This window comes from Petaurus breviceps, unplaced genomic scaffold (genome assembly GCF_028583685.1).
Source record: "Petaurus breviceps papuanus isolate PSGF00001 unplaced genomic scaffold, PetGlider_PUasm1.0 90750, whole genome shotgun sequence".
NCBI classification, from domain to species: domain Eukaryota; kingdom Metazoa; phylum Chordata; class Mammalia; order Diprotodontia; family Petauridae; genus Petaurus; species Petaurus breviceps.
Window position 1 is genome coordinate 10,363,661 of NW_027187335.1, and position 13,303 is coordinate 10,376,963.

At 47.1% G+C, this 13,303-nt stretch overlaps 2 protein-coding genes across 2 annotated transcripts in view; one reads left to right on the plus strand and one right to left on the minus strand.

Annotated features, from left to right (window-relative positions):
* The window catches only part of MRPL27 (mitochondrial ribosomal protein L27), a 477,291-nt gene that overhangs the window by 162,918 nt on the left and 301,070 nt on the right, over window positions 1-13,303 (plus strand). The gene's annotated exons all lie outside the window — the stretch shown is intronic.
* The window catches only part of CACNA1G (calcium voltage-gated channel subunit alpha1 G), a 92,884-nt gene that overhangs the window by 11,946 nt on the left and 67,635 nt on the right, over window positions 1-13,303 (minus strand). Inside the window, exons 26-33 of the mRNA XM_069067523.1 lie at window positions 11,668-11,721; window positions 6,315-6,466; window positions 5,367-5,476; window positions 4,016-4,149; window positions 3,410-3,480; window positions 3,116-3,194; window positions 2,876-2,997; window positions 1,178-1,534 (exon numbers count right to left, since the gene is read on the minus strand). Of these exons, the coding sequence (XP_068923624.1) occupies window positions 1,178-1,534; window positions 2,876-2,997; window positions 3,116-3,194; window positions 3,410-3,480; window positions 4,016-4,149; window positions 5,367-5,476; window positions 6,315-6,466; window positions 11,668-11,721 (1,079 nt within the window). The remainder of the gene's footprint in view (window positions 1-1,177; window positions 1,535-2,875; window positions 2,998-3,115; window positions 3,195-3,409; window positions 3,481-4,015; window positions 4,150-5,366; window positions 5,477-6,314; window positions 6,467-11,667; window positions 11,722-13,303) is intronic.

Below are 13,303 nucleotides of genomic sequence, written 5' to 3' on the forward strand. Positions count from 1 at the left end.
GAAAGAAGGAAGATGAAGGGAAAAGATGGAGGATGTGGAGAGAGGATGGATATAGAGAAAAGATGAATAAGAGGATGGAGAGAGAAAATGAAGGAGAGAGGGAACAAAGGAGAAAGTGAGGATGAGAAAGGATGAAGGAGAGAGTGTGAGGGAGAGAAAGAATGAGGGAAAGGATGAAGGAGAGAGAAGAAGGGTCAGAATAGGGGTGATGAGAGAATGAAGATGGTATGAAAGGATAGAGATAGAGAGAATGAAGAAGGAGAGGGATAGAGAATGGTGGAAGCAGAAAAGTAAGATAGAAAGAAGAAATAGAACAGATTAAAGAAAGCATAGGTTGAAAAGAATAAAAAAGAAAATGGGAAAAAAGAAGAAAGGGGGTAGAAAGAAGATGGGGGGAAGGAGATGAGAGGGCATAAAAAAGAGATAGGAAGAAAACAAAGAAAGCTTTTCAGAAAGCTCGGTCCTGAATCAAGGAAGGAGAGGCCAGATCAGCACTGGGAAACAAATACGTTTGCTTAGAGGGAAAAAAAAAAAACTGGATGGGGGAAGTTCTATTATTTCTGGCAAGGAGACTAACCCTCTGCTTCTATCAGAAAGCACCATCCCTGGTGAGGCGGAAGGAGACTGTCACCCCTGGCACTCCCTCGTAACCCCCTGAAGAGCAAAGACAAAGGTGCTGAGAGCAGCACCATCACTATTCTAGGTCAGGGCCAGTAAGGCTGCCGGGTAAGCAGATCCTACAGGTACCTGGGAACCACCCAGGGCTGGGGGCAATGTTTTTACTGACACAGTTCCTCTTGAAGGAGACAGAAAGAGACATGAAGCTTTGCTGTTGGCAGCAGCCCTGATGAGAAACCAGAGTGCCTTCCCAACCTCCCTTCTTGCCCCATCTCTTCCAGCATCATCCCTTGGGGCGATGCCCTTTCCAGCTCTCGTCCTCTCCTCTGGGGAGGCAGTGGAGCCTATGTCTTGATCAGTTGGGAGGAGAGTGAGGACCTGGCTTGAGGGAGCAGGAAAGCAGCAGTGAATGAGTCTCAACTTGTGTCTGATGATTTCCTATTCCTCCCATCCTCTGCCTGCTCTGTAATGTACCTCCCCAACCCCGGGGAGGGGGGGGAAGGATGGTCTTCACTCCTCCCCCTATTTCCAGTCCCCTCATCCCCCACTGGGGTCTCACCGTGGGGTGGGCCAAGGAGAGCTGAGAAGCCACTTTGACATGCAAGGCCTGAGGAGATCTGAGCTTTGGGCTGCCAGGCTGGCTGTCGGGCCCTCCCTCTCCCCGGGGCCAGGAGAAGGGGTCTCCCGGGATGGGAGGCTGGGGTGGGGCCAGAGTCTTCATCTCCATCTCCAGCTCAGCCTCCAGCTCTGCCTCTTCCTTGGCCTCCTTGTTGCTCTCTTCCAAGTGCTTCATCAGGACTGCAATGACCACATTCACCAGCACAAACTGGGCAGTTAACACAAAGGACACAAAGTAGATGGGGGAGATGACAGTATTGTAGCAGGTGGACTCCTGGTCACAGTCTCGGAGGGTGTCCTGAGTGAAGAAATGGATGAGTCAGACAAGAACAGGGGTTCTAAACAGGGAATCCAGGGATAGATTTCAGGAAGGCCTTGACATTTAAAAAAATTTTTGATATAGGTTTTGTTTTAATTGTCTTCTCAATGGTAGGAGAAAGGGAGAAGAGAGGGAGAGAATTAGGAAAATAAAATAAATTGAATTTTAAACATATTTTGATAACCACTAATTTCCTTTATAATCTGATGTGTTTAAAAATATTCTGAGAAGAGGGCCATAGACTTCACCAGACTACCCAACGGGTCCCTGACACAGAAAAGCTTAAGAACCCTTGGGTTAGAAGGTGTCTTGGAAGAGAGAGAGAGAGAGGAGTGTCCTGAGAAGAAAGAGAATTTAGAGGGTACCTTCAGTTTAGGAGTGAGTTATAGGATATTGTGGTAAAAGGGAGAGCTATAGCATATCAAAAAAGAGGGAAAAGTTATAGGCTGTCCGAGGGAGAAGGGGAAGGAAGTCATAGGGTAATCTGAAGAAGAGAATATATATGTATATATTGTATGCATATATGTACATACAGTGTACTGGGACAGAGGTAGGTTATAGGATGTCCCAAGGAGAAAAATGAGTTAAGGGTGTCTAAGGGAGAAACAGAAGATATATAGGGTGTTCTGGCAATGGAGGTGAAAAAGTTATAGGGAATCTTAGGGAGAAATGAGAAATATAAGGTTTCCTGAGGGGGAAGAAAAATTATAGGGTATTATAGGGAGAAGGAGAGTTAGTTATAGGGTGTCTTGGGGAAAGGTAGAGTGTATTTTGGGGATGGAAGAAGGGGCCTCTTAGGGAGAGAGCAGAGTTATAAGGCATACTGGTGAGAGGGGAAGCTATAGGTTATCAGAAAAAAACTTTATTGGGCTTGGAAGAAGTTATAGGATGATCTGAAGAGAAGAAAAATTTATAGAGTGTCCTGGGGATATGGAATGAATTATAGGGTGTCAAGTCAAAAAGGGAACTATGAGATGTCAAAGGAAGATGGGAAAGTTATAGAATGTTCTGGGGAGAGAGGAGTTCTTAGGTATCTTGAATATGGAAGAAGTTATAGTATATCTTCTGGAGGAAGAGGAGTTTTGGGGTGCTCTAAGGATGAAAAAACTCTTGGAGGCATATTTTGTCCCTCTAAACAAAGGAGTCCTTAAAAGTGAATTTTAGGGTGCTTTGATGGGGAGAATGCTATAAGATTTTATTTACTATCATTTCAACTTCCTAATACTTAGCTCAAGCTATTACAATGAAATTCTGAGGATAGACCAACTCCAGGAAGAGTCAGGAACATTTGAGGTGGAGGGGAAAGGGGGAGGGTCCCACCTTCATGATGCCATTCCAGTTGTCACCAGTAGAAACTCGGAAAAGGGTCAAGAAGGCCATACCAAAGTTCCTGAAGGTGGCATGGCGGCCCAGGCCCTCACAGGGGTGGGTTTCATCACACTCTGGGGGAGAGGATAAGAGAGATAGGGGAGCCCCCAGTAAGCCACCTCTTCTGTCCCAGACCCTAGGATCCTCCAGCCTCTACACAAAGTTCCCCCCCTACACACAAACCCAACTCACCCAGGTCTCCAAAAAGCTCCACGCCCAGAGCTGCAAAGATGAAAAATAATAACATGAAGAGGAGACCCAGGTTCCCCACCTGGAAAAGAGGAAAAGAAAAAGCGAAGATGCATATGGATATCCCAGTCCGGTTCCAAACTTTCCTCCTCCTTCTCCCTCCCCTTCACTCCCCCAAATCCTCTATCCTTTTCTCCAGTTCATGGAGGAGGAAGAATCAGGCCCTCCAAACAAAGGAAGAGTTATGGGGGGCCCAGAAAGCCCCAACGACTGCCCCATCCCAGCCCCCTCCAATACCTGGGGCAGGGCCTGCATCACTGTATCCAGCAGAGCCCGCATGCCCACTGCCATCTTCAGCAACTTCAGCACTGAGGAAACAAAGGGATGGGAAGAGGGTAAACAGCCCCTTCCCTTCCCCCTTTTCAACCTAAGGCCTCAAGGCCCCATTATTCTTGGCCCCAAATGTTGTTGGGGGGGCAGAACTGATGGGGTTCCAGTGGAGATGTTAGGCTTTGAAGGGGCCAACAACAATTTCCCCACTCACCAAAGAGAGAAGAAGGCAACGGGGAGGTCTGAGGAACCCAACAACCTTTTTACTCAGCAGAGATGGGCTGGGAAAGGTCAGATTGGATGCACTGAGAATAGTACAGCAGACTGGGAGCTGGCCAGGGGTCCTAAGCAACCCAGAACCCCTCCCTTCCAACAAGTTTCATATTATACAGAAGAAAAATGGGTCCCCTTGTTGGACAGGTGGGCTCCATCCCAGAACGTATCTTATTTCCCAATCCAAATCCACGGTACAAGCCTTCCTGCCCCCAGCTCAGTTAGTCTCCAAGGCAGGATGGAAGAGCAGTGTTAGAGTGCCTAGTGTGGCTGGGATGAGCCTCTCCCACAGACACTGACCACGGGCGATCCGGAGCACCCTCATAATGCGGATGATGGTGGGGTTGATGGGCAGTGACGCGTTGACCTCGATCTCCTCCAGAGTGATCCCCATGATAGATAGCAGCACGATGGCCAGATCTAGTTGGTTCCACCTGGAAACCCGAAACGTGTCTCCCTGGGGGGATGGAGGGATTTTGGGGTAGGGGCCAAGGGAACCCAGAAGGTGGAAGAGCTGGGTTTGTCAGGATGGAGGAGTGGGCAGCATAAGGACATTTTCTTGGACTCTGAAGGCTAGAGCTGGAAAAGGCTTTAAAGATAGTCAACATTTTGCAGAGGAGGAAGGAGATGAACTGACCTAAGGTTCCTAAGAGCTAGTCAGTGGCAGATCCAGGATTAGCATCCAGGTCTGTGGATCTCTAGTGCTCACAGTGCTCAATAATAGTTTTTTTTTCCTTTTCTTTTCTTTTTTTGCTGCATGCCTATTAACTACATTCTCTTTCCTTCACATTATGGTGCAGGAATGTGCCAGTAGATAAATCCAGCCTTTTAGGACTTTCCTTCACCCTTCTCTGTTCAATGCAGTTCTTGTGAATCCATCCAATCATGGATTAAAAGTTCTTACGGGTCATAGAGGGACATCTAGGCCAGGCCTCCTCCATTTTATAGAAGAGTGATTTGCTGAGGGTCACAGAGATAGGAAATGTCAAAGGTGGGATTTGAAATCCATATCTTCTGATTTCTTTTCTGTAAAACCAGGTTGCCTTCTAATAATATCTAGTATTTCTAATGGTTGTAAAACACTTTATAAATATTACCTAATTTATGCTCACAACAACTTTGAGGGATAGGTACTATTATCATTCTCATTTTGAGGAAACTGAGGCAGATAGAGGTTAAGTGACATGCCCAGGTTCATAAGTGTCTGAGGCAAGATTTGAACTCAGGGTCTTTCTACCTCTAGCTCCAGAGCTGTCTATCCACTGTACCATCTAGCTGCCTGGATGAACCTGACTATGGTGGGGCCAGAGGAGGCTCTTAGTCCCCCACACCAAGAGGGGACTAGAACCCAGCTCTCTTGATCCCCAGTCTAATGTCCTTTCCATCCCATTAGGAACCTTCTTGTCACCTCCTACCTCCCTTCTCTCCACCCTCACCTTAGTCCTCTGTTTTGGCATTGTGTCCTGAATCTTCTCCTCACAACCCTTGAGCCACCTCCCCTTCCCACAACAGTGAGAGGAAGGCAATGGAAGGCTCCGCGGTCCTCCAGATTTGCCCAAATTGTCTAGAGAAGGAGAGGAATTGGGGATGGCAAGAATTCTCTGGAGAGTTTGCCCAGGGGGGAACAAAGGCGCCTTGTAGTCTCCATTACCTGTCCTGGAAGAATCGTCGGAAACCAAAGGCCACAAGTTTGAATACAGACTCCAGGACAAAGATAACAGTAAAGATGTAGTTACAGATCTTCAGAGCCTCATCCAGGATCTAGGGGGAACAGATGCAGGGGGGCTCATCGCTGATGTCAGAGGGGTTAACGGCCTCCCTTTCAGACCTCCCCAGACACTGTGGCAGAAAGTTAGTTGGTATAGGTTGGGGTGGGGGAGGAAAGGGGGATCAGCGAGTTCTCAAATGAGCACTCCTTTGACACCTACCCAATCAAGGTATGTTGGATAATTGTGGATCAGAAAACATAACACTGAAAGGGACCTCAGAAATCCTCAAATCTAATTCCCTCCCTTTACAAATGGGTAAATTGAGGCCCAGAGAGGGAGAGGTACTTTTCAAAGGGTACACAGTTTCTAAGCAGTAGAGGTGGGATTTTAATCCAAATCTAAATCCCCAAATCTCTAAATCCAAATCTCTTAATCTAATAAGTATAGTATTTATGTAGCATTTTGGATGTATTATTTCATTTAGTCCTTACAACAACCCTACATAGTAGGTGCTATGATTATTATCCTATTTTACAGATAGGGAAACTGAGGCAAATTACGTGACTTGCCCAGGGTCATATAGCTAATAAGCATCTGAGGCAGAATTTGAACTCTGGTTTTCCTGGCTCTAAGCCCAGCACTTTATCCACTGAGACACTGGAAAAGCCTGATCCTTTTTCTATTATACTGGAACCATGGCTTTGAATGGGACTCAGAAATCCCATCTGTCAAAAATTTTGGAGGGGAATCCCTCCCAGCCCCACAATGGTACACTGATGTCTCCCCATATGGATAAGCCATCTGACAAGGAGGAGGTTCCTTCCATATGTGGGGGACAAGGTGGGGGTTGGGGATAGTCTGTGTGTATGGGTGGGAGGGAGAGTTCTTACCTGAGGCTGCTGATAATGTTCCATGGCCATAGTAACTACATTCAGGCCAATGACCCCCGTGATGAACAGATCCAAGTAGTGGCTGGTGCACATGTGGTGGACGAGGAGACGGAATCTCGAGTAGTCTGAGTAGTAGGGTTTGCATTGTGCTTCTGGGGGTGGGAAGAAGCCAATGACAGGGGCAGAGAACAGAGAAACCATCAGTCTCCCCCAGCCCCATCCATCTCCCCTGCCCTACCCATGACAGGCTCCCCAAACAGCCACCCGCCCCAATACCAGAGGTAATGATTCTACTTCTATCAGCATCCTCATTCTTCCTACTCCCTCCCCAAAAGGTCAAATTGTTTTTTTGGGGGGGAGTTGGAGTTGGGAGAGGGTATCACAGGCATTTGCTCTCTCTAGTCTAAGCATTTCTACTGATACCTCTCCAGATAAGGTAGGGCATTGAACATGCACAGCTCCTAATCCAAATTAGAGAACAGGTGAGACAACCCTCTCCCCTTACATTTGGGGTCCAAAGAGCACTTTATCCCTTAAAAAGAAAAGGAAAACTTTCTCCACCTTCCTTCACCTCTCTACTCTTTAGACAAAGTCAGATCCACAAATTGGAAAAAAAGGGGGGATTAGATGAGGCTCAGTGGGGGTGGAGGAATGCTGCAAAAAGATTAAATGGAGCTAAGGATTTGGAATTAAAACTAGAGCTTAGAATTTGGACATCTCCATGACTGGCTCTCAGGGAGGGGGACACCACCAGTCCCATACTCCCAAGCTTCTTCCCTTCTACACCCCGAAACCTTGATGCCCACGTGTTTCCAGAGTGGAGGTGGAGGAAGAGGGTATGCTCTCACCCTAGATACAAGCTCTTGGAATCCTGGATGTTTGAGGAGATAAACTAATTTGCTCACCTAATCTCTAATGAGGAAATGCCCAGCCTGAAACCATAAATTCAGGGCAGCATGATAATGCATATTGGAGTAGAAGAGGCTGTCTGAGATCTGTCAGAAGCATAATATTACTCTTGTAATTAGCAGATCAGCTAGTGATTAAAATCACTGCCCCAGGAGTACTCCTGTCCCTTAGAGGCACTGAGGACAAATCTAGGGAGCAAGATCCAGCCTAGATAAAGACTGAGGGCTGGGGTAGATCTCATGAGAGCAGAGTGACATTCCCCACATTCTGGGGGACAGTGTTTCAGGGACTGATCAGGCTCCCTGGCAGCTCCATCAAACAGACATGGATCTCAGACAGTCCTTCCCCCCCCATCCCAGGGAGGTCTAGGAGGAATTAAACCCATCAGCAGCATGGACTGCACCCCAGGATGGGGCTGGCTGGGTGCAACAGGAAGTTCTGACCCTAAACCAGCTCACACTCAGGACCCCATCCTTGTGCTGATTATTTAACAGAGGGATAGACTGAAGCAGGAAAAAGAATGGAGGTGGGACCCAGATGAAGATTGAAAAAAAGAAGTCAGGACTTAAAATTCTCTATAGGAGGGAGAAAAACCCCAGCAACAAAAAACAAGCTTAGTTCTCATATGGTCAACTCTCAGTTATCTAGACTAATGTGAAAAGGTAATGATGCAAATAATCTCTGCCTCCCCCTTGCCCCCAAAACCAAAGCATTCTAGGATTTGTCTTTTCAATTTGGGGATGCATCATGATTTTTTGTTTTATTTTCAGACACTGAAGATTGATCTTCTCAGTGACGGCTGACACAAGACAATATCTCCCTGAGGAAAGATATGTCAATTTAGGGGGAGCTGGGATGAGAGGGGTGGGTTGATCTGGGCTGGGAACAACAAAGCCTTGGATTTTCCATTGGATGGATAACAGAGAGTTGACTGGAGACAAGGGAGGACTCTTCCTTCCATTCCTGAGAGCTGGGAGGGAGCTGCGCTATGCAGCTCAAGAGGCGGGATCTCTCTGCCTCTACATTAATCTCCATAAAAGCTGAGAGCACCCGATCCCATTATGCTAAAATATGAATGGGGAATTAACCAAAATGTTTGAATACAATTAAGCTAGAAACACTGTCTTCTTATTAGCCCGATTATTAGCTGAGACAATGCAGAAGGGAACTGGAGGGAGGGAGGGCACCTTCCCCACTCCCTTACCCCAAACTGAATATTTATATAGGCTTAATTCATGTGCAGTGTTGCTGGCCAAATTGAGAGGTCCCCACCTCTGCCTCTGCTCTCATTCTATCCATCTGAGTGAGAGTCACACTGGGATTCAGCCAGGGGCCCCTGACAGGCAAGTCCTCCAAGACTCCCCCTCTCCCAAATAAGGCCAGGGAGGCAAGGTTAAGCAGGAGTAGGGGTGTCTGCCTAGAGCAGGGTTGATCACTAACCATCCCAAGCATTCATAAGGCAGGCTTCCCCTGTCTCCCCCTCCCTGTGCCCCTCCTCACACCCCCATAACATGGAGAAACATCTAGAAACCCTTCCTTGCTGTTTCAGGGTCATCAAAACCTAGAACATCAAAGCTGGAAGAAACCTTAGAGACCATCTAATCCAATCCACTCATTTTATAGAGAAGGAAACTGAGGCCAAGGGAATTGGAGTGGCCTGCACAAGGTTACATAGTTAGCTAGGGGGCAGAGCTGGGGATAGAACCCATGTCCCTGTGGCTCCCAGTGGAATAATTTTCCCCCTTTAGCACACTCCCTCTCAACCCCTCTCTCCACTCCCTCTCCAAACCACTGACAGGTTGTGGGGTTTTATTTTATTATTACTTTTGATCATTTTTAGACACAAACCCTTAGGGGCATCTACTTGTGGGCAACCCATGTGGAAGGGCAGCCCTGGTGATCCAACCCTGCTTAGCATTCTCTTGGCTACATGGGGCAGGGCACATCCCCCACATGCCTGGCATGCAGATTAGTGTAAATATAGATTACCTTGTCAGGGGGCCACAAATTAAGTTGCTTTGGAAGCTACTGTCTCAGCCACAACAGCCCAGGAAGATTGGGGGAGGGGGGAGGAGGGAGAGGCATGGGGAACTCTTACTTAAGTCATTGGGGAAATCCTTAGTTGATTGGGAATTATCCAGGGGTCCAAGTCTTTTTCCCTTGTACCCATGCCCCCTTCCAGCTGCATGAGTCATAGTAGGCTCAGTAAATATCAGACAAATCCGAAAGATGGGAAATGGGGCACCCCCCACCCAAGGACTGAGTGGCTGAGAGGAGAACACAGGACCAAGGGTAACAGGCACAGTGGGTTAGTTGGGGTTATCGTTGAGTAGATTTCAGGCACGGACCAGGTGAAAGGGCAGAACTAGGTGGAAAGTGGGGAAGTAAGGAACCATATAATATGTGACACAGTCCCCCACATGGGATGGGTCACACATTCAGCTCCTTTGACCAGGTCTGGTGTTTGGGATGGTGGGAATGAGGAAGAGGGCACTTGATGGCTGTGGGGTTCACTGCCTACAACCAAGTTGGCTACAAACCAAACTCAGTCCTAATCTGTCTAGAGCCAAACCTGCTCAGCAAAAGACTTGGGCCCTGGTCGCTGTTGTTTCTTCCTTCTTTCCCCATCTGCTAGAACCTGAGAAGTAATTCAGTTTTCCAACCCACCCTTCATCCTAGACAGTCACTGAACTGATGCTTTCACTTTGGGGTCTAAGACTCCTTCCTACTGGAAGGAAGCTTGGATATATGTGGAAAAGGGGTCAGAACTATGTCAGAGAATAGAAATTTTGGACATCCACCAATCACACTAGACTGGAAGGAGGAGGTTGTCCATTTATCAGGACCCTCTGCTTGAATCATACATAATGCAACTACTTGAATCACAGAAGACCAAAGGCCTTCAAAGGAAACAAAGTAAGCAGGCAGGGGAACGGTGGGTGTCTAAGATTATGCATGGGGTAGCAAAAGGACCAATGGGAGTCCCTATTTTAGACCTAAATGACAGTATGTGTATGAGCTTATGTATAACACTGTGTGTGTGTGTGTGTGTGTGAGAGAGAGAGAGAGAGAGAGAGAGAGAGAGAGAGAGAGAGAGAGAGAGAGACAGAAATGTGTCAGGGTTTATACCACTCAAGAGCATGGATAGAATTCCTCCTACCCTTGTCTTGTGCTCTTCCCCTCAAACACAGCATAATAGGGATCTGGGATCCCAACATTATCACATATGGACCCAGGAGATCCAGACACAAAGCATAGCTGATGATTCCAGAGAGGTTTCCATTCAATATTGGACATGTCACCATCAGCACCATAATTATGGAATGTACAATACTGACCACGGTGAAGTGAGGGCAGGTAAGGGGGTGTTGCTGAGACATTATATGCAAAATGGACATTTGTGGTGTCCCACTTTGGGTTGATCAATGAGCCCTAAAAGACAGACCCTTGACCTAATTCCCTGTGGTTCCACCACTGGGGCTATGAGAGAGCCTTTTCCTGGCATGGGGCACTGACCCAACAGCCACATACCCATGAAGTGAATCCTTTGTGAGTCCGTGCAGGGAGAAAAGCGTGCAGTGACACAGGACAGCATGGCCAGGGTTAGGGGCTGGCACATAGCTGCTTGAAACCTCATGGGAGATGTCATGGGTGTACTGGAGATGAGGAGGGCAAGGGAAGCCATATCTCAAATGGTAGAGAGAGGACAATGTCGGGCCAGGGGTGCCCAAAGACACAGTCTCCAACACATGGCCTAGACCTTCTCCCAAATCTTTGGCTTTTGAAGGGGAGAGGATCTTGGCTAACTCAGGTCTTCATCTAATTCCTGCTGTTTGTAGCCCTGGCATAGAGATTGCGTTTTCTTGACTATTAATGTATCTGTTAAATTATTCATCGTTACATTTTAAAAACAAATCCTCTCTCCTTTCATAATGTTCCCTCAGATCAAAGTCTCTTCTTTAGACAAAAGGAGACTAGAGAGATTTGCAGCTATAATAATTGCCACTGTGCTGAAAAGCCAAGGGTGGTAGTGGAGGAGTTAGGAAAGAGAGGGGACAGGATAGCAAGAGATTCAGGGAGGTGGTCCAGTTTGTGACTGACTCTTGGACCATCATCTCCTGGTCTTTGCAGGGAAGGTTGATAGTTTAGAGGTATAAGGCAAAGGTTGGGGATATGGCCTCACCTAGGTCCTCAGGCCCTGCCCAACTGAGCATAAGCTCTGTCAGATAAGACCTAGGATTTCAAATGGTGTCTTCTTGGGTACACGGGGACCCTTCAACCCTCAACCCTCACCCCACAAGTATGAGATTGATGTGTCATGGAGAGGAAGCAAATGACATATTCATATACAAATGAGATAAGAACTGGGAAGTAGGCAGGGGCTGAGGTCAGTAATATCCCCCAGGCCATGCCCCTCACACCAACTACCCAATAGCCGCTGTACCTGGGGCTGCGCTGGTAGAGCTGCCGGGGGTTATTACATCATCCAGCATTAGATCTAAAAGAATGAAACGACATTGGTCACTGAATGGACCTGGCGGCACTGGGCTGGGCACAGAACAGCAGTTCTCGCCCTGGAGATACTGACCACCCCAAACCCAAAGCTAGATGTCTCTGACCCCAATTCCTACCCCAATTTTCAGTCTTCACTCCTGACCCCAATCCTAACCTCATTCTTCATTCCAACTTCTAACCTCAAATCTCACCTCTGATTTCAACTCCCACCTTCAGTCTTTACTACTGACCCCAGTTCTAAACCTTACCCTTCACCCCTGACCTAATCTCAAAACTCACTCTTGACCTTAGCTACTAACTTCAACTCTCATGTGACTCTAACTCCTCTTTTTAATATTCACCCATGGCCCAAATTCTAACTTCAACTTTCACACCTGATTACCCTAACCCCTAATTTTTAACTTTAAACTTTACCACCTTGCCCCGACTCCTAACCTCAATCCCCACTCCTAATCCCAATTGCTAACCTTAATCTTTTATCTCAGAGCCCAACTCCTAACTCATCTTTGATTCTCTGATCTTTGCTCTTCACCCTGACCCTGATTCTTAACCTTATCTCTGACCCCCCCAACTACTAACTTCAAGCCTCACCTCTGACCTCAAATCCTATAAACCCATTCTTCACACATAATATTAAACCACAAGTGAACCAGAGCTCCCTAAACAGCAGGGAGCAGTGCTGTGACAACAGCCATATTTTCTGGGTCATCAGAGACACCTAAGGAGAAGCAGTGACTTCCAGGCTATCAGATCCACTGTGACAGGGACAGCAGTTCTGTCCGGCTATCAGAGGCATTCCAGAGCAAACAGCAGCTCTATGAGGCCTTTAGAAGGGAGAGACAGGACAAGGCTCCTATATCTCAGTATAATGTGAGATTAGCTATTATGTCTATAGATAGGTAAAGCTCACTGGTCCCCAGCTCTGCAAGGCTGGCATAGGGGCCACACAGTATCCTGAAAAATAAATTAAATTTGAAATTCATTGACAGAGGGAAACAAGGAGGAAGGTGGAGGGGAAGTTCGAGTCAGAACATTGCCACTGGGGGACAGTGCGTCAAGTCGGCCTCAGACGTCTCCAATGAGAACTCAGAATGAACATGCCCCATCCAGCTAAGTGAGGGTGTGAGGAGGTGAAGAGAGAGGTGATACACAGATGCTATTTAGGGAACCTCATTTCCCATCTCTGGCCCAGTGCTAGGACTGGTCAGAGGCTGTAGGTTTTCATATAATTTCTATCACTCGTTCAATAAATAGCATCTGTCTTTACCTCCATCTTCTCAGCTCTTTTATTTTGGTCCCCAACATTATTGTCCCTTACTCCTGGCTCCTCTGACATGGTGAGGAGAGATGGGACTGAAAGAGGAAAGGCAAAGAATTCCCTAACTCATCTTATAAAATTCATATTCCAACAAGTCACAGGGAAAACTCTGAGAAGTCCAAATCCCTTGTTAATTTGGGTAACAAAAAAAGAGGCACATACAGGGTAGACAGTCCCACAGAGCCAGAAAAATCTATCTGCAGAAAGAGAGAGAGAGAGAGAGAGAGAGAGAGAGAGAGAGAGAGAG